The 24314-nt window shown below is 46.2% G+C and overlaps 1 protein-coding gene across 1 annotated transcript in view; it reads right to left on the bottom strand.

Annotated features, from left to right (window-relative positions):
* The window catches only part of CENPN (centromere protein N), a 48054-nt gene that overhangs the window by 16899 nt on the left and 6841 nt on the right, over positions 1-24314 (bottom strand). The window contains exons 3-6 of the mRNA XM_030204505.1: positions 11691-11736; positions 10757-10816; positions 8549-8625; positions 6750-6920 (exon numbers count right to left, since the gene is read on the bottom strand). Of these exons, the coding sequence (XP_030060365.1) occupies positions 6750-6920; positions 8549-8625; positions 10757-10816; positions 11691-11736 (354 nt within the window). The remainder of the gene's footprint in view (positions 1-6749; positions 6921-8548; positions 8626-10756; positions 10817-11690; positions 11737-24314) is intronic.

Raw genomic sequence — 24314 nt, 5'->3', positions numbered from 1 at the left:
ACTATGAGCCATGACATGACCCTCAAGAGCCAGCCCAGCCTGGGCGTAAGTGAAGGAAATGCAATCTGCTAGCCAATTGGAGATGGTGCGTTTCCCGACAGCGACCCCTAGCCTGTTAGGGTCGAAAGAAACAAACAATTGGGCGGACTGTCTGTGGGGCTGTGTCCGCTCCAAGTAGAAGGCCAATGCTCTCTTGCAGTCCAATGTGTGCAACTGACGTTCAGCAGGGCGGGTATGAGGCCTGGGGAAGAATGTTGGCAAGACAATTGACTGGTTAAGATGGAACTCCGACACCACCTTCGGCAGGAACTTTGGGTGGGTGCGGAGCACTACTCTGTTGTGATGAAATTTGGTATATGGAGCATGAGCTACCAGGGCTTGAAGCTCACTGACCCTACGAGCTGAAGTAACTGCCACCAAGAAAATGACCTTCCAGGTCAAGTACTTCAGATGGCAGGTATTCAGTGGCTCAAAAGGAAGTTTCATCAGCTGGGTGAGGACGACGTTGAGATCCCATGACACTGTAGGAGGCTTGATAGGGGGCTTTGACAAAAGCAAGCCTCTCATGAATCGAACGACTAAAGGCTCTCCAGAGATGGCTTTACCTTCCACACGATAATGGTAAGCACTAATCGCACTAAGGTGATTCCTTACTGAGTTGGTCTTGAGGCCAGACTCTGATAAGTGCAGAAGGTATTCAAGCAGGTTCTGTGCAGGGCAAGAACGAGGTTCTAGGGCCTTGCTCTCACACCAAACGACAAACCTCCTCCACTTGAAAAAGTAACTCTTTTTAGTGGAATCCTTCCTAGAGGCAAGCAAGACACGGGAGACACCCTCAGACAGACCCAACGCAGCGAAGTCTACGTCCTCAACATCCAGGCCGTGAGAGCCAGAGACTGAAGGTTGGGGTGCAGCAACGCTCCGTCGTTCTGCGAAATGAGAGTCGGAAAACACTCCAATCTCCACGGTTCTTCTGAGGACAACTCCAGAAGAAGAGGGAACCAGATCTGACGGGGCCAAAAGGGCGCAATCAGAATCATGGTGCCGCGGTCTTGCTTGAGCTTCAGTAAGGTCTTCCCCACCAAAGGTATGGGAGGATAAGCATACAGGAGGCCGATCCCCCAATGAAGGAGAAAAGCATCCGACGCTAGCCTGCCGTGTGCCTGAAGTCTGGAACAGAACAGAGGCAGCTTGTGGTTGGTCTGAGAGGCGAAAAGGTCCACCGAGGGGATGCCCCACTCTCGGAAGATCTTGCGTACCACTCTGGAATGAAGCGACCACTCGTGCGGTTGCATGACTCTGCTCAGTCTGTCGGCCAGACTGTTGTTTACACTTGCCAGGTATGTGGCCTGGAGGAGCATGCCGAACTGGCAAGCCCAACGCCACATCCCGACGGCTTCCTGACACAAGGGGCGAGATCCGGTGCCCCCTGCTTGTTGGTGTAATACATTGCAACCTGATTGTCTGTCCGAATTTGGATAATTTGGCAGGACAGCCGATCTCTGAAAGCCTTCAGTGCGTTCCAGATCGCTCGGAGCTCCAGGAGGTTGATCTGCAAATCCTTTTCCTGGAGGGACCACAGACCCTGGGTGCGAAGCCCATCGACATGAGCTCCCCACCCCAGGCGAGATGCATCCGTCGTCAGCACTTTCGTGGGCTGAGGAATTTGGAATGGACATCCCAGGGTCAAATTGGTCCGAATGGTCCACCAGAGCAGTGAAGTGCGGCAACTGGTGGAGAGGCGGATGACATCTTCTAGATTCCCGGTGGCTTGGAACCACTTGGAAGCTAGGGTCCATTGAGCAGATCTCATGTGAAGACGAGCCATGGGAGTCACATGGACTGTGGAGGCCATATGACCCAGAAGTCTCAACATCTGCCGAGCTGTGACCTGCTGGGACGCTCTGGTCTGCGAAGCCAGGGACAGGAGGTTGTTGGCCCTCGCTTCGGGAAGGAAGGCCCGAGCCGTCTGGGTATTCAGCAGAGCTCCTATGAATTCCAGAGACTGTGTTGGCTGGAGATGGGACTTTGGGTAATTTATCACAAACCCCAGCAGCTCCAGAAGTTGAATAGTGCACTGCATAGACCGGAGGGCTCCCGCCTCCGAGGTGTTCTTGACCAGCCAATCGTCGAGATATGGGAACACGTGCACTCCCAGCTTGCGTAGATACGCCGCTACCACCACGAGGCACTTTGTAAACACTCGTGGGGCAGAGGCGAGCCCAAAGGGCAGCACACAATACTGAAAGTGCCGTGCGCCCAGGCGGAATCTGACATACTGTCTGTGAGCTGGCAGTATCGGGATGTGAGTGTATGCGTCCTTTAAATCCAGGGAACATAGCCAATCGTTTTTCTGAATCATTGGCAGAAGGGTGCCCAAGGAAAGCATCCTGAACTTTTCTTTGACCAGGAATCTGTTCAGGCCTCTCAGGTCTAGGATGGGACGCATCCCCCCTGTTTTCTTTTCCACAAGGAAGTACCTGGAATAGAATCCCTGCCCTTCCTGCCCGGGTGGTACGGGCTCGACCGCATTGGCGCTGAGAAGGGCCTGCTTGTGATGGGAGCTGAAGGATTGAGCTCCCGGAGGACAATTTGGTGGCAGGGAGGCCAAATTCAGGGCGTATCCACACCGCACTATTTGGAGAACCCACTGGTCGGAGGTTATGAGAGGCCACCTTTGGTGAAAAAAATTTTAACCTCCCTCCGACCGGCAGATCGTCCAGTACGGACACTTTGAGGGCGGCTATGTTCCCGTGGATCCAGTCAAAAGCCCGTCCCCGGCTTTTGCTGTGGAGGCGCAGGGGGCTGCTTAGGCGCACGCTGTTGACGAGAACGAGCGCGCTGGGGCTGTCCCTGTGCCTGACGAGGCCTTCGGGCCGGCTGGGTGTACCTACGCTTGGCAAAAGAATAGGGCACAGCCTGCCGGGCCCGGGAAAAACGTCCACCTGCTGAGGTGGATGCTGAAGGCGCCCGGTGGGAGAGCTTGTCGAGGGCGGTTTCCCCGCTGATGCAGTTGGTCCACCAGCTGCTCGACCTTCTCACCAAAAATATTATCCCCCCGGCAAGGGACGTCGGCCAGTCTCTGCTGGGTGCGGTTGTCCAGGTCAGAGGCACGCTGCCATGAGAGCCTGCGCATCACTATACCTTGGGCCGCAGCATGAGATGCCACGTCACAGGTGTCATAGATACCCCTGGACAGGAACTTTCTGCACGCCTTCAGCTGCCTGACCACCTCCTGATAAGGCCTGGACTGCTCCGGCGGGAGCTTGTCAACCAGGTCCGCCAGTTGCTTCACATTGTTCCGCATGTGGATGCTCGTGTAGAGCTGGTAAGATTGGATGCGGGTCACGAGCATAGAAGATTGGTAGGCCTTCCTCCCAAACGAGTCCAGAGTGCGAGACTCCCGCCCCGGGGGCGCCGAGGCGGTATCCCTCGAACTCCGTGCCCTCTTGAGAGCAGAATCCACGACCGCCGAGTCATGAGGCAATTGGGGCCGCATTAACTCTGGGTCCGAGTGAATTCTGTACTTGGACTCTGCTTTCTTGGGGATGGTGGGATTAGATAATGGTCGCATCCAGTTCCGAAGCAGTGTCTCCTTAAGGACATTGTGCAACAGCACCGTGGAGGACTCTCTAGGTGGAGATGGATAGTCGAGGACCTCGAGCATCTCAGCCCTCGGCTCATTCACAGAGACCACGGGGAAGGGAATGCATATAGACATGTCCCTGACAAAGGAGGCAAAGGAGAGGCTCTCGGGAGGCGAGAGCTTCCTCTCAGGTGAAGGCGTGGGGTCAGAGGGAAGGCCCACAGACTCCTCTGAGGAGAAATATCTGGGGTCCTCCTCTTCCCCCACGAGGCCTCTTCCTCGGTATCGGACATAAGCTCATGCAGCTGAGTCCTCAACCGGGCCCGGCTCGATGTCGAGGCACCGAGGCCTCGGTGTCGTCGAGCGGTGGACTCCCGCGCCGGCGGGGACGAAGCTCCCTCCATCGACGTCGACTCCACCTGCGTGGCGGTCGAGGCGGCGGTGTCGAAGGCCTCGGCACCGGGCTAGAGCTCACCGGCGCCACAGTCAACGGCGCCGAGGGCGCAAGCACCCCCGGCGCCGGCACAGCCTGGCGCATCAGCCCTTCCAGGATCCCCGGAAGGATGGCTCGGAGGCACTCGTCCAGGCCCGCTGTCGGGAAAGACGGGGGGGCCGGTAGAGGCGTCGGTACCGGAAGCTGTTCAGGTCCAGGAGACTGCACCGTCGGTACCTCCACTACCGAGGGGGACCTTTCCTCTCGACGCGGACGCTTCGGCGTCGACTCCTCTCCGGCATCGAGGGCCGGGCGCATCGATGGGGACCGATGACGGTGCTTCTTCTGTTTTTTGCGGTGCCCGTCATCGGCGCCAGGTGGGACGGAGGAGGAGGTCGATCCCCCTCGGTCTCGAGGGGCCGGGTCGGACAGGGTTCGGTCCCGAGGGCCGTGAGCAGAGGGAGTGACCGGGGCCGATTGCCCACTCGGCCTCTCACCCCTACCGTCACCGGAGGACCGGCGGGCCGACGGGACCTGTACTCCTGGGGTCGATGCCATCGGTGCCGATTTCGCAGACACCGATACCGGTACCGAAGAACCGGCCGTCGATACCGATGCCGTCGAGGGGCCGGCGCAAGTTCCAAAAAGACGGTCCCGAAGAACTTGCCTCGGAACCTGAGTCCGTTTCCGGAGACCAAGACACAAAGAACACGACTTGATATTGTGCTCCGGCCCGAGGCACTGGAGGCACCAAGCGTGGGTGTCGGTCTGCGAGATAGGCCGGCCGCACCGACCACACTTCTTAAATCCACTCGGGACCTTCGAGGACATCGACGGAAAAATCGCGTCGGTGAAGTTAAAGTCGTCGATGGTGGCGGTAAATCACACCTCGAAAAATAAAGCGACCGCGCGGCCACAAGGCCGCAACGCGACGACCTCGCTAGAAAACGAGGGAAAAATCAGCGCGTTCTCTTCCTTTTTTTTTTTTTTTTTGAAGAAAGGAAAAAAAGGGTTTGAAACGCTCGGCAACAAAAAACAGAAAATAAGCGAATTCGCGGACAACGCGACGGTTTTCCGGGGCTAAGAGAGAGCGGCGACGCACGACTCTCTCCAGCGCGGAAAAGAAAAGACTGGCGGGAACGGTCGCGCATGCGCGGTGGGCGTGCACTGCGTGCGGACCGCCCGCGAAGCTTCTTCCGGTTGGTGGGGGCTGCCGCGGACGTCACCCAGTCGTGAGAACAAGCAGCCTGCTTGTCCTCGGAGAAATAGGAGATACATGCAGAAACAATGGGGCTGGCAACAAAGAGAACAAATGCATGCATGCATGGTATAAGCACAGACCACCCTAGTTAAGAAGCAAAAGTGGGGCTGGAGACCAGCCAGAATGTGTGGCATTACACCATGAGTGAAGTTAAGGATCATAAGGCCTATATACTCTGCCGATCTGTTGTTGCACATCACATTGGCACTACTACTACTACTTAGCATTTCTATAGCGCTGCCAGGGTTAGGCAGCGCTGTACAAGTTTAGACAAGGGGAAGGACAGTCCCTGCTCAAGAGAGCTTACAATCTAAAGGCACTGGGACAGGTAGCTTTTTACTTCTGTCATTGGTTCAAATCTGATTTACCGTATATAATTGTGTATAAATCAAGAAATTTTGACTTCAAAAATCCCGTCAATAAACAGGGATGTCTTATCTATGGGTCATTCCCATCAGTGCCATAACACTCTTGTTGTTGTTAGCTTCATGGAAATACGTTAGACAAAAGCTGACTGTAGTTTAGAGGATAGTCAGTGCTATATATGTCCCTAGTGTGGGAAGAGCTCTAATTTAGGGCGCGTGTGAAGAGTGTTCAAATTTAACGAGAATAGGTTTGGAGGAGGTAGCAAGTGAGATAAATAGTAGCGATTGTTTAAAATCTGAAAATATTCTGGCTGTTTTGAAAGTTTATGCTGAACATCTACACTGTGAGGGGGGGCATGCCTGCAGGGAAGTATGCAAGAATGATCAGGGGACAGCTAAAAGCCATTTGATGGTTTGTGGCTCTAGCAGTAGGTTTAAAGAAAACGTTTAAAAGAGACATTGGTGTAGAAAGAGTTGGTGAGTGAAACCCAAAACAAAGCAAAATAAAATACAAAACAGGAGTGTGTGTGTGGGTGCTGAGAAATATTGCTTCCTAAATAAAACATTCTCCTTGGATACGAAGGGCGAGTGATTTTTCTACAGCCTTTTGCTTTAGTAAACTTGCCAAAGTTAAGTGAGAGTGGTGAATAAAACGGAAGACTTATCAATAAGGGATATATATAAAATTCTCACCTATTAAAATCTTGATTTAGCTGTTTCCTTCTGGATTTAAGTCTGTTCTGACTGTTGTTGAAATTCGTGAAGCTGTAGGCTATGAGTAGGGTGGGGGGTGTGGGGAAGAGAGAGGGAGCGTTGTGGGACGTAGCGTTGACTTATATGTCGCAGCACTTTAGGCCATTTTTAATCATAAAACTGCTTTCGACTTATACATAAGATCAACTTACAGATGAGTCTATAAGATTATCTGTGCACAAAGTCACCATCAACAGAAACACTGGATGGGTGGCCTGTGTGAGTGAGATGTTGGGTCTCACATCCATAAGAATACGGCATCTTGAACTGCCTCTAACCATGCTCACTCTGTTCAGTTTTCAGTGTCAACAGTCTTGCGTCTTTCATGACGAATAAGAAACTGTCTGGTACCTGACATAGCGCTGGCCTGCAAGACTTTGAAAGGTTGCTGATGAAGACGTAGGAAGTCTGAGAGTGATAAACAACGAACGTTGGTTTGTATTGTTGTGGTTTCAAGTAGTGAGTTCCCCAAGCTATTCGAATCCACACAGACTCATCTAACTCTTTAAAGTGGATCGATACCTGGGAAAAGATGAAAAATGTTACAGAAGGAAGTTAAAAAAAGATCCAAGGTTTGGGCACATGGCAAAACTCTGTACATACAAAGAAGTCATAAATTAAAAACACTTCTGTAAATTTAAGCTAAATCATCTAAAGACTAAAGAGATTCAACTACTTTATGTCAACAAACAAGGAATTTAAGAACATGGTGAAAAGTGTGCTAATTTTCAAAGGTTCACAACTGGTTCAAAACTTGGCTTTTTTTTTTTTATAAGCCTTTTCAATTAAATCATAGGGCCACATATGGGCCAACTGATAGCAGCCAACATTTCAATAAAGTTGTATTGAAGTAGCAAACTTATACCGACTAAAGGCACAAATGTTAAGTGGCAGCTCAATCGGAACAAGCTACAGACAGCGGAAACCTTTGGTTGCAAAAATGATTGGAAACTAAAAAACTAAAAATTAAAATGAAAGAATGTTTCACACCTATACTCAAAGTGATTTAAGCAGGCAAGAGGGACTCCTGCCCACTTAAATCGCTTTAGGCTGCCCAACTGCAAATATTCAGCAGCACTTAACCAGGCAGGGCCGCTGATTATTAGCTCTGACTGGCAACGAATGAAGTGGGCAGGTCAGGTGAAGTATAGGGGGTGGAGTTGGGAAGGAGCTGTCAGTTATGCAGGTGCCTCCCTACCCACAACAGCCCCCCTCCCTTCCTTCCTCTCCACCCCCTGGCAAAGATAGAACCTCCCTCTCAACCCCCGGTCACAGTAGGCTCCCCCAGGCCTACCTAAGATTCTACTGGTTCAGTGGAGTCAGGAGTGACCCCCCCCCCCCCCCGCTCCTAGGGGCTGCCCTAACAAAATGGCCGCTGCCAACTCTAGTGGCAGCCTCATGATACTACCAAGTATCTCAAGGCAGCTGTGAGAGGTCACAGCAGCCATTTTGTTGTGGCAGCTGATAGGGGCAGGAGAGAGTGGGGCTTGCTCTTGGTCCACTGTACCACAAAGGACCTTTGGTAGGCCCAGGGAGTAGGAGGGGGATTTAAGGGGCTAAACAAAAATTTCAAAAAAATTTATGAGGGCTCGGGCGGAATATGAGCCGGGATCTGCATAAACTCCGGTAGCCAGGACAGTCACAATTAGCCTCGGATATTTAAAACCGTGCCCAGACATGGCCTAGCACTGAACATCTGGGGCTGATTCAGGCAACACAAAGCAAAACACCACCACCACCGATTGAATATCTGCTGGTTTGATTTTAATCGAAGTAGAACAATCACAGCTGGCTCAGTCGGTCCAGACCAACAGTACTTACAATCTCTGCTTCATTCATGAAACAACCATTATCCAAGTACACTGAATTTTTATTGGGGCAAACCAAAGTGACAGCAGGTAGTTAAAAAATGTTAGCTTTTAAGTTATTTTCCAGTTCCTCAGATGCACTGTAAAATGATTTTCAAGTTAACGTGTCTTCTGCTATGTGAAGTTCTAAATTAGCATTGTGCCTCGATTTCCATTCAAATAATCATTCATTGCCTCTCAAATTTTCACGTTCTAGGATCTGAAATGGCTGTGCAACAGGAGCAACAGTCTAAGCTAGTGCATGTAACTGCCAGATGCTGAATGGCATCTCCCCATCCTTACATTTTGAAAAGTTGACTTCAAATTTCTTTTAAATTGCGATTTGAATTCTGCCATGTCAAATAATTCCATTTGGCAACCTGCAACAGAAGAAAAATTTGAGTTGTACCCAGTTTCAATGTATGGGATTAGTTCAATGAAAGGGGGTCTTTTAACCCATCTCCCTTCTCTCAGACTTCACTTCATTCTCTTGACGGAGCAAATCAAAATGGGTCCAAGAAAATAGGGCACACAATCCAAAACTCCAAGATGGCAATGAACAAAAGCAGATCAGGAATATATGCTCAAAAGCCTTTTATTCTGAAATAAAAACCAAACAAACCCAACGCAGGCTGTGTTTCGCCCATGCAAAGGCTGCGCCAGGGGCTAGAAAATACTAACACGTTAGTAAAAATACTCAAAATAATAATAAAAAGCAAAGATAAAAATATACATAACACTCAGCCCCCAGCAGGCCAATTATGTCTGCCATCTTCTGGAGTGAATTTGTAAGAGGATAGTTTATGCTGTGTTATGGATTTACATGCTGGAATTTACTACCATGCTGCTATATAACCCTACATTTGTTTTTACATTTCAGGGTTACCTAATGTGCTGCAGAAGTCTTGTGAAGCCGCCGCTTGAAGTCTTGGCAGCCAAATTTTTTTTTTTTTTTTTTAAAGCAGAGACATTATTACTTTCTCTGTATTTCCGGCAAGTTGTTTTATCGCTTGTAAAAATTTGAATGGTTATAAAAAAAAAAAAAAAAAAAAAGCAGAGACAGCGAGAGGATCTTTCCTGCCCTGAAGAAGCCACCAGACCACCAGGGTGCCTTGAGGTATGTGCCAGAAGGGCACCCTATGGCTCGGGGGAGGGAAGGCATTTCCATGGGGATCCTGCAAGACCCGGGTTCCATCCCTGTGGGATCCCTCCAGACCTGGGTCCATCTTCTCGGGAATCATAAGAACATAAGAGTAGCCATACTGGGTCAGATCAATGGTCTATCTAGCCCAGTATCCTTTTTTCCGAACAGAGGCCAAGCCAGGTCACAAGTAACTGGCAGAAACCCAATTAGTAGCAACATTCCATGTAGAACCCAAAAGAATAGCAAGATTCCGGAATCCCAAAGAGTAACAAGATTCCATGCAGAATCTCAAGGAGTAGCAACATTCCATGCTACCAATCCAGAGACAAGTTAACAGTCCTCTGCATTATGAACAAAAGAATAGCAATACTGGGTCAGACCAACGGTCCATCTAGCCCAGTATCCTGTTTTCCAAACAGTGGCCAAGTCAGGTCACAAGTACCTAGCAGAAACCCAAATCATGGCAACACGCCATACTACAAATCCCAGGGCAAGCAGTTGCTTCTCATGTCTGTCTCAATCCCGCTATCCCTGCTCCCGTAAGGCTCTTTATTCTGGAATAGTGGGAAGCTACTTAATGGAAACCTTTTTTTTTTTTTTGGTTTACATTTGGACCCATGCCTTTGGGATACACTCCACCCACAATTTCATATAGAGTCAACAAATGCTTTAAGCTTGGCTTTTTGATAAATGTTCTTACACTCCACCTAATCACTCAGTCTTTTCAATTCCCTCCTTAGTTTCTATTCTAACTTCCCCTACCCTCTCCACAAACACCTTTGCAATTGCATTATGTTTTTTGTTTTTATTTTTGCTTCTTTCTTAGTCATTTTTAGCATGTAGACCACTGCGATATGGACTCTGAGCTTCTACAGCAGTATAAAAAGCACTTGTAATAAATAAAATTAAAAGGGATTCAGTCAGAAGGATAGAAAAACTTGAATTTACAGCATATAGCAGCTTTAAAACAAGACCACAATTACTTACAGTAATCCAAAGAAAGGGAAAAAGTTTCATATGTTTAAGAGTCTTTGGGATTGATGTGCTAAAAGGGTTTTTCATATTTTTTTTGTCTAAAAAAAAAAAAAACATTTAACACATCTGGGAGTTCATTTCCAAAGCATTTAGACTTCGAAAGTTCCATGGGTTACATAACCTTGTAAGACTAAGTATTTTGAAAATAGGCCTCCTGGTCCTTTAACGAAGATCTAACAGGGAACAGGTAGGATACAATGAGGCATATTTTCAAAGCACTTTGGGAGGCTAAGTTCCATAGGTTTCTATGGAACTTTGGGAGGCTAAGTGCTTTGAAAATAAGCCTCATTGAATAACAGATTTTAAGTTGCAGGTGAACTATGCTTACATACCTAGTGGTCTGACCATCTGATACACACTCCAATTTCTCTTCTCTCGAAATGTGTGATTATCTGGAGAGAGACAGAACATGAATTATGTGAATGGGAAGAGGAGTATATTGGTACATCTACAGCTAATGTTAGATTACTAGAAGGGACATGGGGCAGAGAAATTGCCGAATTGCATATTGAAAACTGACAAACAGAAATCACCTAATTAGTCATATCCACGAAAGCAAGTGCATAACTTCTGCTTCCTAGACTCACATAAGCTAACAAGAGAACAAAGATGGCTGCCATCAGGTGAGGCAAGTTCAAGGAAGCAGAAAACGGTTCTGAGAAGAAATACCTTCCAACTACGATGGACAGAGAAATTAGATTAGAAAAGAATTGGGGGGGAAAAAAAGTGCCAGGTCTCCAAGACTCCTGTATGGTGCGGGGGGGGGGGGGGGGGGGGGGGGCCAAAAACAGCAGCTGTCTGGACCGAAAGTGGAGCTACAGCTGCCACCCAGGATGAAAAGTGGCACAGCACGCTGTAAGGTGGACTGCCGATATCTGTTCGAAAGCATAAAGTGGAGCGGCATGGACACCCCAGGATAAAAAGTAGCACAACACCAATCACCACAGCTGCAAGATGGAGCGGCAGCATCCAGGAGTACCAACAGCTGTTCAAAGCATAAAGCAGAGCGAAAGCAGCCACCCGTGGTAGGAAGTGAAGGAACAGAGGCTGGGACTGAGAGTAGCAGCTGGTCTGCAGAAAGATTGAGAAAGGCTAGAGGAGAACGGAACTGCAAGAATAAAATTTAGATTTAAAAGAGAGAGAGCAAAAACAGCAGGTCTAACTTTACCCCAGCATCTATGTCTGCCAAAAGAACCAGTTTTAATAGAAACTGCTATCAGCATCAGATGTTACTAAAGAAGAAAAACAATTTTTCTTTGCACTTACAAATGATGTCCAGAATGGCTGCATGCTTCAGTCTCGTCTGCTTTCCCTGAAAATCAGTGTGGGTACAATACGTTAGGGTTTGGGTACCAAGACCAAAGGAGGACTAAATTTTGTTTACAGACACAAAATGAGACAGGTCATCAAATATCTAATCCAGACAGACACTTAGTTGGAAGAGAAACTGGAGCAGGACCATGCAAGGTTTTGAAAACAAAACAAACCACTTAAAAAAACTTATGTGGGCTTGGACAGTAAGCCAATTAAGATGCAATAAAAAAAAATGGCCCTGTCATACTATATCTAAAATCAGACTTGCTGTCATATTTTGCAAATCTTGCCAGAAATTCTTATATAAAGGACATTGCAGAAATCAATCTGTGAAAGTATTAGGCTCTGAACCAAAAGTGCGAAATGATGCTTGAAAATAAAGGTTTTTGTTAGAAGAGTCTTTAAGCTTCCTATCTGTGGTTCCATAGATAATGAAGAATGCAAAATAACTCCCAATACTTTGGAAACCTGACCTTCCTCTAGGGTCACCCTGACGTAATAGAATGGTTGTAGAAACAGCATCAAAAAGCAGGGGCTGTAGGTACAAAAAGTTATATTGTGAGCCCACTAAAGACACAGTACCTGCATATAATACATGTAAATTGCTTTGACTTTCATTTTCTAAAGGGGTCATGGATTTACATAAGCGCATACTGGGACAGACCGAAGGTCCATCAAGCCCAGCAACACACTGAGTCTAATACGCGCATATCCCAGCTTTGTAAAATGGAGACTTACAGTGGGGGAAATAAGTATTTGATCCCTTGCTGATTTTGTAAGTTTGCCCACTGACAAAGACATGAGCAGCCCATAATTGAAGGGTAGGTTATTGGTAACAGTGAGAGCTAGCACATCACAAATTAAATCCGGAAAATCACATTGTGGAAAGTATATGAATTTATTTGCATTCTGCAGAGGGAAATAAGTATTTAATCCCTCTGGCAAACAAGACCTAATACTTGGTGGCAAAACCCTTGTTGGCAAGCACAGCGGTCAGACGTCTTCTGTAGTTGATGATGAGGTTTGCACACATGTCAGGAGGAATTTTGGTCCACTCCTCTTTGCAGATCATCTCTAAATCATTAAGAGTTCTGGGCTGTCGCTTGGCAACTCGCAGCTTCAGCTCCCTCCATAAGTTTTCAATGGGATTAAGGTCTGGTGACTGGCTAGGCCACTCCATGACCCTAATGTGCTTCTTCCTGAGCCACTCCTTTGTTGCCTTGGCTGTATGTTTTGGGTCATTGTCGTGCTGGAAGACCCAGCCACGACCCATTTTTAAGGCCCTGGCGGAGGGAAGGAGGTTGTCACTCAGAATTGTACGGTACATGGCCCCATCCATTCTCCCATTGATGCGGTGAAGTAGTCCTGTGCCCTTAGCAGAGAAACACCCCCAAAACATAACATTTCCACCTCCATGCTTGACAGTGGGGACGGTGTTCTTTGGGTCATAGGCAGCATTTCTCTTCCTCCAAACACGGCGAGTTGAGTTCATGCCAAAGAGCTCAATTTTTGTCTCATCTGACCACAGCACCTTCTCCCAATCACTCTCGGCATCATCCAGGTGTTCACTGGCAAACTTCAGACGGGCCGTCACATGTGCCTTCCGGAGCAGGGGGACCTTGCGGGCACTGCAGGATTGCAATCCGTTATGTCGTAATGTGTTACCAATGGTTTTCGTGGTGACAGTGGTCCCAGCTGCCTTGAGATCATTGACAAGTTCCCCCCTTGTAGTTGTAGGCTGATTTCTAACCTTCCTCATGATCAAGGATACCCCACGAGGTGAGATTTTGCGTGGAGCCCCAGATCTTTGTCGATTGACAGTCATTTTGTACTTCTTCCATTTTCTTACTATGGCACCAACAGTTGTCTCCTTCTCGCCCAGCGTCTTACTGATGGTTTTGTAGCCCATTCCAGCCTTGTGCAGGTGTATGATCTTGTCCCTGACATCCTTAGACAGCTCCTTGCTCTTGGCCATTTTGTAGAGGTTAGAGTCTGACTGATTCACTGAGTCTGTGGACAGGTGTCTTTCATACAGGTGACCATTGCCGACAGCTGTCTGTCATGCAGGTAACGAGTTGATTTGGAGCATCTACCTGGTCTGTAGGGGCCAGATCTCTTACTGGTTGGTGGGGGATCAAATACTTATTTCCCTCTGCAGAATGCAAATAAATTCATATACTTTCCACAATGTGATTTTCCGGATTTAATTTGTGATGTGCTATCTCTCACTGTTACCAATAACCTACCCTTCAATTATGGGCTGCTCATGTCTTTGTCAGTGGGCAAACTTACAAAATCAGCAAGGGATCAAATACTTATTTCCCCCACTGTAGGTGTTTATACAAGATAAGAGACAGCGGAACACAGCCTATTCAAGAAATCTCTAAAGACTTACCTGTGTAATCGTTTTTACTCCACTCCTGCTTGATCCCCTGCATTCCCTCATCCCTCTCCCCTGTTGACCCCCTCTCTTCCCCTCCTCTACTCTCTGCTCCATCTTGCATATGACTTATTGTATTGTACTCTTCCTTCAACGTTGTAAGCCACATAGAGCCTGCCTTGGTGGGATTATGTGGGATATAAATGTTCACAATAAATAAATAAAATCCTGTTTCCAACAGTGGTCAATCCAGGTCACAAGTACCTGGCAAGATCCCAAAACAGAAAAAACAAAAGAACGGAAGAACTCAAAAGAACCAGACTCAAAAAATATGAAAAGCCAAATTTATTGCAATAAATTTGGCTTTTCATATTTTTTGAGTCTGGTTCTTTTGAGTTCTTCCGTTCTTTTGTTTTTTCTGTTGTTTTTTATGGGAGAATTGGACTCTCTTTGTTGTTTCAAGATCCCAAAACAGTACATTTTATGCTGCTTATCCTAGAAATAACAATCAAAAAAATAACACAAAAATGGCAGTGCTCCACCTTATTATAATTGAAAAATACACAACAAACTGCAGGAGGAGCAGTTATTACTCAATACACCTTGTGCTGTTTACTAAAGGGACGTCTCATACCGTCACATTGGCATTCTATATCATGCCTCTCTTAAGCCTCTGCTTTTGTGACTCTTTATAATCATAGACTGCCCCCAGCCTCCGATAGTGCACTCAACTTGCTTGCTGTAAATGTCCTTTAGTGTATAAACTTGTCTGTGCAACAATTCATTATATATTTTTTTGTATTTTTATAGTGCACTGCGCAGTAGAGACTTCCCTCTCTGTCCCCGCCCCCGCGTCAATACGTGATGACGAGGGCGGGACAGAGAGGGAAACTGCGCCGCCGAGGTTGATACCGCACCCGCCCACCCGAGGTCACCGCTACCCCCCCCCCCCACACCCGGCCCGGGCCGGAACGCAGCATGCACATCAGCTGAGCTGCCATCGGCCTTCCTTCCCTGCCTGTGTCCCGCCCTCGCTGACATTATGTCACAGGAGGGCGGGACACAGGCAGAGAAAGAAGGGCTGACGGCAGCTCAGCTGATGTGCGTGCTGCGTTCCGGCGAATGGATGTGTAAGTTTAGTAGCGGAGAAAGAGAGGGCCCGGGCCCGGTGGAGGGATGGCGGCGACTCCCGGGGGGGGGGGGGGGGGGGGGGGGGGGGGGGGGGGAAACGGTAGCGGTGGCGACCTCGGGGGGAGGGGGAAGGAAGGAAGGAAAACCTCAATACCAGCCCGTTTTTACGGGCTCAACTGCTAGTATACATATAAACAAAAGAAACACAGTCCTAACCAGGATGTCATAAAAAGTTCTATACAATGCAATGTCCTTAAATATAGAATGCCATTACAGACGGTTAAGGAAGAACAAAACCGACGGGTTTACTTATCAAGGACTTAATTCACAGTTGAAATTTGACAAAATTTGGCTACTTGTTCCCACGCAGTGCCGTAGCGAGGGCGGCTGATATCCGGGGTGGGTCGCCGCTGCGCACCCCCCTGGGTGCAGCACGGCACCCCCCCTCGGCGAGCACCCTCCCCCCTCCGGAGCACATTCATACTTGCATAGGGAAGCGGCGATCCGCCCCGAGTGCACGTCGCTGGGAGCTGCGTCGGCTCTGCTGGTTCCCTGCTCTCTCTGTTCCGGGGCAGAGGGAGCAGGGAACCAGCGAAGCCAACACCCCCCCAGCGGTAAAGAATTGGTACGTTCAGCTAGTATATTTTCATATTTAAAAGTCATACATACAGTAGCCCACCAAAAGCAAAAAGAAACCAGTTTATGATTTTTCCAATTTTTTTATAATAGTAGAGCTTGCTACCGCTAATAGCGCATCAAATAATTTATAGTTACACTTAACTCCTGCTTGTTTCAACCCTGCAGAACGAAAAACTATAACATGGAATGAAAGACGGAGATTCAAATGAAAGATAGCACAAATTCTGTCCCAAACTGATAACCAGAAATCCTGAAGATCCGGGCAAGAAAAACACATATGTTCTAATGTAACTATATCTCCATTACAGGACCAGCACAAATTTGAAGATGTAGAATCCACCTTATGTTGTTTAACTGGGTTCCATAATGCTTTATGTGAAAGTAAGAAAAGAGATTGCAATATAGGGGCAGAAGCAATAGGTTTCATAGATTTAATCCAAAACCATTTCCATAACTTATCAGACATGGCATGATTAGTGTCCCTTGTCCATATATCTTGAAGAGCCACAATTTTCGAGCGACTAGATGGTAGGAGTACAGAATAAAATTGTGAGCCTATTCCCTTTGTTTTAGTTATAGAGTCAAATATATGAAAAATGCCAGGGTTTAATTGTACATTATAATACTTTGGCAAGTGCAGACTTCAATTGTAAATACCTAAAATATTGAGTATTAGGCAGGTGAAATTTTTGCATTAGCTCTTTAAAAGAGGTAATATTAGTGCCAGAACAAAGATCAATTATACAACACTAGTAAAAAAGGCCCGTTTCTGACAAATAAAACAGGCGCTAGCAAGGTTTTCCTCGGAGAGTGTGTGTGTGAGATTGTCTGTGTGAGAGACAGGGAATGTGCGAGAGTGTGTGTGTGTGACTTGCAAGGAGCTCTGCACCCCAGCTGACCTTGTTAATCACCCAGGGCAACCACTCCAGGTGCCAAAGCGGATATCTCTGCCACCTCAAGTTTCCGGCTGGAGGCTTCAATTAGAACGTTGGAGGTGCGTTTTATATATAGAGATATTCCACAGGAAATCCACTCCTTCCAAATAAAAGAAGAACCACCAATTTTTATGTGAGCATGGCTCCAAAGTGATGCCATCTGAGAAGAGGACAAAGATATTTCACAGGTACAATCTAAAAAAATAAGAGCCTTAAGAGTGTCATAAATAATGGGCCATAAGGTAACTATGGCGGAAGATGACAATAAAGGCAGAAAGTCTAATGAAAGAGGATGAGCCATCTTTTGTTCCAAAAGAAGCCATGCAGGAGCAGGCACACTAGAACAATTAAGCCATGCTACTACTCCTTTTAGTAAAAATGCTATTTTTATTTATTTATTGCATTTGTATCCCACATTTTCCCACCTCTTTGCAGGCTCAATGTGGCTTACAATACATCATGAATGGTGGAAATACAATAGAAAATAGACATTTAATGTTACAGAAGGATCTTGGGTAACATGATAGTGATAAAACATGATAGTAATATAATAAGCAGATATTGTAAGACAGTTCTGAATATATGTGGCGGAGTTGTGTATATTCACATTTGTTGATCTTCGTGGTATGCCTTATTAAAGAGACTAGTAAAAAAGGCCCGTTTCTGACACAAATGAAACGGGCGCTAGCAAGGTTTTCCTCGGAGTGTGTATGTTTGGGAGAGTGTATGTGAGAGTGACTGTGTGAGAGACAGAGTGAAAGTGTGAGTGTGTGTGAGAGAGAGAGTCTGGGTGTGAGTGTGTTTGTGAGAGAGTGTGTGTGTGAGAATGAGAGTGTGTGCAAGTGTGTATGTGAGACACAGTGTGTGTGTGTGTGTGCGAGAGAGAGAGTGTGTGTGAGACACAGATTCTCTGTGAGAGTGAGTGTATGAGACCAAGCGAGTGTGTGTGATACAGTGTGAGACAGAGTGTGTGAGAGTGAGAGTCAGAAAGACATTGTATATGAGAGAGAGAGTGTGTGTGTGTGACAGAGATACCTCCCTTCAGTGTCTGAGATTGCCACCACTGCACCCAAGCAATTGGTGTGCTGGAGGAGGGGGAGGGAGGATGTGTTGGGGGGGGGGGGGGTTCAGGTTGGAAGAAGAGGGGTGCGGGGGGGTTCAGGAAGCGCTACCAGATGCGAGTGAGAGAGTGTGTGTGTGTGGGGGGGTGGGGGGGGGGGGGGCAGTGGGTTCAGGAAGCGCTGGCAGATGAGAGAGAGAGTGAGTGTGTGTGTATGGGGTTTCAGGAAGCGCTGCAAGATGAGAGTGTGTGTGTGTTTGTGTGTGGAGGGGGGGTTCAGGAAGCGCTGCCAGATGAGAGAGAGTGAGTGTCTGTGTGTGTGTACGGTGTTTCCGGAAGCGCTGGCAGATGAGAGAGAGTGAGTGTCTGTTCGTGTGTGTGTACGGGGTTTCCGGAAGTGCTGGCAGATGAGAGAGAGAGAGAGAGAGTGTATGTGGGGGGAGGGGGGTTCAGGAAGCGCTGGCAGATGAGAGTGAAAGAGTGTGTGTGTGTGTGTGTTGGAGGGGTGTGTGTGGGGGGTGTGTGTTGGGGGTTTCAGCTTGGAAGAGGAGGGGTGTGTGGGGTTGTCTGTAAGTGCTGCGAGATGAGTGAGTGAGTGTGTGGGGGGGCGGTTTATCAAGTGTTTCCACATGAGAGTGTGTGTGTGTGGTGGGGGCTTCAGGAAGCGCTGCCAGATGAGCGAGAGTATGTGTGTGTGTGTGTGTGTGTGTGTGTGGGGGGGGGGTTCAGGAAGCGGTGCGATATGAGAGACTGAATGTGTGTGTGTGTGGTGGGGGGGGGGGGTTGCCACATGAGTGAGTGAGTGTGTATGTGGGGGGCAGGGATTTCAGGAAGCGCTGCCAGATGAGAGAGAGAGAGAGAGACTGAGTGTGTGTGTGTTGGGGGGGGGGGGGCGTTGAAGTGTGGCCAAATGAGAGTGAGTGTGGTTGTTTTGGGGGGGGGGGGGTCAGGAAACACAGCCAGATGAGTGAGTGTGGGGGGGGGCAGGGGTTTCAGGAAGCGCTGGCAGATGAGAGTGTGTGTGTGTGTTGGGGGGGGGGGGGCGTTGAGGAAGTGTGGCCAAATAAGAGTGAGTGTGTAAGTGTGGGGGGGGGGGGTAAGGAAGCGGTGCCAGATGAGGATGAGTGTGTGTGTGTGTGTTGTATGGTTTAGTTTTTGGGGGGGAGGGAGGATTCTGCTTTTTAGAAGAAGTAGTAATGAAGCGTGTCCTCTGCGCGATGCCCCTCCTCCCGCCGCCATCCCACCCACCGTGGCCTTCGCACCCACCATCGTAGTTTTGATGGCGGGGGGGCCCAAAATCCCGCCAGCAGAAGTCTTGTGTGTGTGCTGAGTGAGTCAGACTCCTCCAGCGATCTTCGCCGTTGCTAGCCTGTGCAGGGCGGGGTTCTTTGCATCTGACGTCCTTTCCCTACTCCTCCCCGTGCGTGTGTGCGATCCGTTGGTTTTTTTTTTCCGCCCTCGACGTCATGACGTTTGACGCGAGGGCGGGGCAGAGACGGCTGGCTGGCTGGCTTCACACCATGAATCCACGAACCCTTCAGGGAGTGTTTGAGTGACTTCAGAACGTTCACGGTGAGTTTATTATATTAGATGGGTCTTCAGTAGTTTGCGGAAGTTAGTTAGTAAATCGTTTTTAAGTTGCGCGGTAGTGCGTTCCATAACTGTGTGCTCAAGTAGGTAAAGTTTGACGCGTGCATTAGTTTGTATTTTAGACCTTTGCAGTTGGGAAAGTGCAGATTAAGGAATGTGCGGGATGATCTTTTGGCATTCCTGGGTGGTAGGTCTATCAGGTCTGACATGTAGGCTGGTGCATTTCCGTGAATGATTTTGTGAACTAGGGAGCATATTTTGAACGTGATGCGTTCTCTGAGTGGGAGCCATGTAGTTTTTCTCGCAGGGGTTTAGCACTTTCATATTTTGTTTTGCTGAATATAAGTCTGGCTGCAGTGATCTGGGCTGTTTGAAGTTTCTTGATTATTTGCTCTTTACAGTCAGCGTAGATTGCGTTGCAGTAGTCTAGATGACTGAGCACCATTGATTGTACCAGGTTACGGAAAACAGTCCTTGGGAAGAAAGGTCTGATATAAAAAAAGAAGTCTGGCAATTTCAAACTTCCTAAATGGCGTGGCATACGTAATTTAGATAATGAAATTCTAGCAGGCTTATTTTTCCATAGAAAAGAAGAAATAATATTATCTAAAACCTTAAAAAAGGACTTGGAAATTGGAACGGAAGCATACTCATTATATACAGAATATGTGAAGCAATGACCATTTTTATAGTCTCAGTTCTCCCCCACCAACTAAGATGCAAGGGAGACCATATAGTACAGGTGTCTCGAGTATTTTTCAAAAGTAAATCCATAATGATTTTGATTGTGTCTTCCCAAGAGACCCCAAAAAAGACTCCTAGGTATTTAATTTGAGTTGGACACCATCTTATAGGGAAGGCTGTTATTTGTGATTTATTACAATGTATGTTCAAGGGCATTAATTCAGTTTTTGACCAATTAACTTTATATCCAGAAAGAGAACCAAAGTATTCCAACAAATTGGATAGAAAAGGAAGAGATGTTTCTGGATTAGAGATATACAGCAGGATATCATCTGCATACGCATAAAGTTTAATTGAAATATTCCCAACAGGAACACCCTGGATTTCTGGCTGACTTTTAATAGCTATGAGAAGAGGTTCTAATGCCAGGAGGAATAGTAAAGGTGATAAGGGAGAGGAAACGAGTCTGACGTGAAGGGCGGGGCGGTAGACAGAGCAGCGCTGATACAGGACTTGGAGGGAGATCCTGGAGTCCCCCTCGGTATTTCCAGTGACACGGCGGAGTAGCGGCGAGGACAGAACAAAAAACAAACACCAACAGGACTTCGAGGGAGATCCTGGAGCCCCCCTCTGAATTTCGGCTGACACGGCGGAGTAGCAGCGAGCCCAAAACAAAATTAAAACACCGAGAGGGAACTGTAGCTCTGCCCTCGCGTCAAAACGCTATGACATCGAGGGCGGGCCGGTACAAACAGCGGCGCCAAAACAGCACTTCTGGGAGATCCTGGTGCCCCCCTCGGTAAGCACCTGGCTAGCGCCCGTTTCATTTTTTTTCCGAAACGGGCCCCTTTTTTTTTTTTACTAGTGATTATATAAATGTAATAACCTAGGCATTAATATAGAAGCAAATTTTTGATAATATTCTATAGTAAACCATCATTACCAGGGGATTTTCAGAGTTTCAATGAAGAAATTGCTTTTTTGAGTTCCTGTATGGAGGTATCAGCATTCAGATTGGAGAGAGATTGGGTATCAAGTTTTGGGCTTTGTAAAGAGTGTAAAAAAGAGCTCATTTGTTCAGAAGAGACTTTATGCTGAGAAGAATATATGTCCTTATAAAAATCCCAAAAATGGTTTAAAATGTCTTTTTGCTTAGTCAATACAGTACCTTGTTTAACAGCGTGAATCATAGTTTTCTTCTTTGCTCCTTTCAGATAGTTGGCCAAGATTCTTCCAATTCTATTCATTCCAGCAAAGTAAACAGCAGATTGAGCACAGAGTTGAATGCCCTCCTTTAAGGTTAGTATTTTATTAAAGTTAAATTTGAGTTTCTGAAGTTTAATAAGATCCTCCGCTAGACCAGATAACATATACTGAGGTTCAGCCAAAGATACTTCTTTTTCAAGTTGGAGTATCTCATTCTTACGTTGCTTGTGAATAAATGCGGAATGAGCAATAATGACTCCCCGGATATATGCCTTATATGAGTCCCATATTGTTAAGGGAGAAACATCTGTGGTGTTATTCAATTCAAAGAATGCTGCCGTATGATCTGTGATTTTCTGAAGAAAGGCTTCTTCCAGTAATAGAGATGAATTAAAGGTGTTTATATAAGCTTCTATATGTATGCTTGATGAGTCTAAATATTAATCTTTGGTTTTATTCATTATATGTTAAAATTTTTAAAAAAAATAATATTTCTGTGTTTTGTATTCTATGTAGACCCCTGACGCAGGTGCTAGTCACCGAAACACGGCCCGTGTCGGGTCTTTTTGTCAAGGCTCATTCATTAAAGAACTGTGTTCCATTTTTAAAGGCCCGTGGTGCTGTTTTTTTCTTTGGCAATCAAGATTAGGACCATACACATCAATAAACGCATAAGTAACATTTTGAATATTCAACACCAAAATAATCCATCTACCTTCTGAGTCTGTGTGATGGTTAGTAAGAGAAAATTGCAAGTCTCTAGCCAATAAAATAGCAACACCATTCTTCCTTTTAAGACTAGGAGAGAAAAAACAAGAAGTAAACCATTTAGATTTCAATTTTACAGATTCTAAAGCAGATAAAATGTGTCTCTTGTAAAAAAAAGCAAGTGATGCAGACAAAGATTGTAAATAGGACAAGATTTTTTTCCCTTTTTATGGGATTCAGTATACCTTTGACATTGAGACACACTTCATATGATTACTCATTATACTAAGAGGATATATGTTTGCACTAAAGCACCCAAATGACGTCAAACACTGTTGCATTGTATAGGATATTACATTAACGTTAACACAAAGAAAAAACAGAACAGTCTTGGAATAAAAATATAAAAATAACAATAAAAAGTGTATACCATAACAGTCTGAATCTCCCTTAGGAGTCTCCCGGAGGTGAGTGTGTGAATGGAGATGAAAAAGAAAAACTCATCCCCCTCCCTAAAAGAGAAATATTAGCTACTATTAACCTTCAAATATAAGTGCACGACTACTTACAGCTCATAATATACACGCATATACCATCTCATGAAAAAGATTACAAAACATCTTTACATGAGTCACGTAGTTGTTTGCATATGGGCCCCTTCGTGTTCAGTAATATATTTTTCCAAAATAACAGGATCAGTAAAAAAATTTTGTGATTTCAAGATGCGTCACCTTCATGCGAGCAGGGCTTAAAAGACCAAATCAGGCATTCAAAGCCCTCAGACGAGGACAAAGCTTTAGAAATTTCCTTCGAAGATCCACCTTATTTTTGGTGAAGTCCGGTAAAAATTGAAGGTGATTACCATTCCACTTAATGTTTTGTTGCCTCTTAGCAAGTTGCAGAATTTCGGAGACTTGAGGAAAACGAAGGATTTTCATTATAATAGGAAGTGATGTTTTCCCGGCAGAAAAATTACCAGATGGAATTCTGTGTGTTCTTTCTATTTCAAAAGAATGCTGAAAAGTTATCTTCAGTAGTTTTGGGATAAATTCCTCAAGAAATTTAATGGGATTTCCCCCCTCTGAATGTTCCGGAAGACCTAGCAGACGGATATTGTTTTGACGCTGTCGATTCCCTACGTCGTCCATGGCTAGTTGCATATCCCGCACCATTTTAGTAGCACTTTGAAATACTAGGGCTGATCTTCCATGCAGCTAAAGGCATTGTTCTAATTGATCCATTCTTCCTTCAAACAAATCAAGACTCGCATTGATGTGAGCCACTCTGCCTTGATAAAGTTTACATCTGACAGAGAGCATGCCAGTTACCGAGGTAAGTTGCTCCATTATTAAAGCAAAAGTAGCAATGATGTCAGGCTTGTCTCTTGTAACTTTCTCCGGCGATGACAGATCCGGTTTTGATCGTTTTGAGCTGGAACCCATTGTAAGAGTCGACTCACTCTTCGATTGTTTGCTAGTAGCTATTAATGAAGTGTTATTAAGCAAATATATACTTCTTACTTGTAGAAAAAGAAGGTTAAATCATGTTATTAAGCCAGGGAGGTGAGGAGCTCCTTAATCATGCTGCCATTCTTTAACCACTCTCTAGCGCCCACCCCCCTCCCCCGTCCATTTTAATAATGTCTTTTAGGAAACTAGCCAAACCTTTTAAAAACCCTGCTAAGCTAACTGCTTTTACTACATTCTCTGGCTACAAATTCCAGAGTTTAATTACACATTGAGTGAAGAAATATTTTCCTCTGATTCGTTTTAAATGTACTACTTTGTTGTGTCATTGCATGCCTCCTAGTCCCAGTATTTTTGGAAAGAGTAAACAATTGATTCACATCTACCCATTCCATTCATTTTATAGATCTCTATCATATCTCCACTCAGCTGTCTCTTCTCCAAGCTGAAGAGCCCTAGCCAGTTTAGCCTTTCCTCATAGGGAAGTCATCGCATCCCCTTTATCATTTTCGCTACTCGTCTCTGTACCTTTTCTAAGTCTACCAAATCTTTTTGAGATGCGGTAAGGTCCTCTTGTAATTTTCTCTGTGCTAATTTACTTCCTGTCCAGTCAATACATCTAAAGGCGTTACAGTGACCCACTTATGTTAAGAAATGTGGAAACTGGCCTAAGATCAGAACTAGTTTTGACTCAAAACTTATATATAGAGAGAAGTTTTTGCTCAAAGAAAGGAATGTAGACTCCTGGCCAAATGAACTGAGGTCTCTCTCCGACAA

The sequence above is a fragment of the Microcaecilia unicolor genome, chromosome 5 (assembly GCF_901765095.1).
Source record: "Microcaecilia unicolor chromosome 5, aMicUni1.1, whole genome shotgun sequence".
Taxonomy (NCBI): domain Eukaryota; kingdom Metazoa; phylum Chordata; class Amphibia; order Gymnophiona; family Siphonopidae; genus Microcaecilia; species Microcaecilia unicolor.
Note: the sequence above shows the minus strand (reverse complement) of the source record. Positions and strands in the feature narration are given on the sequence as shown.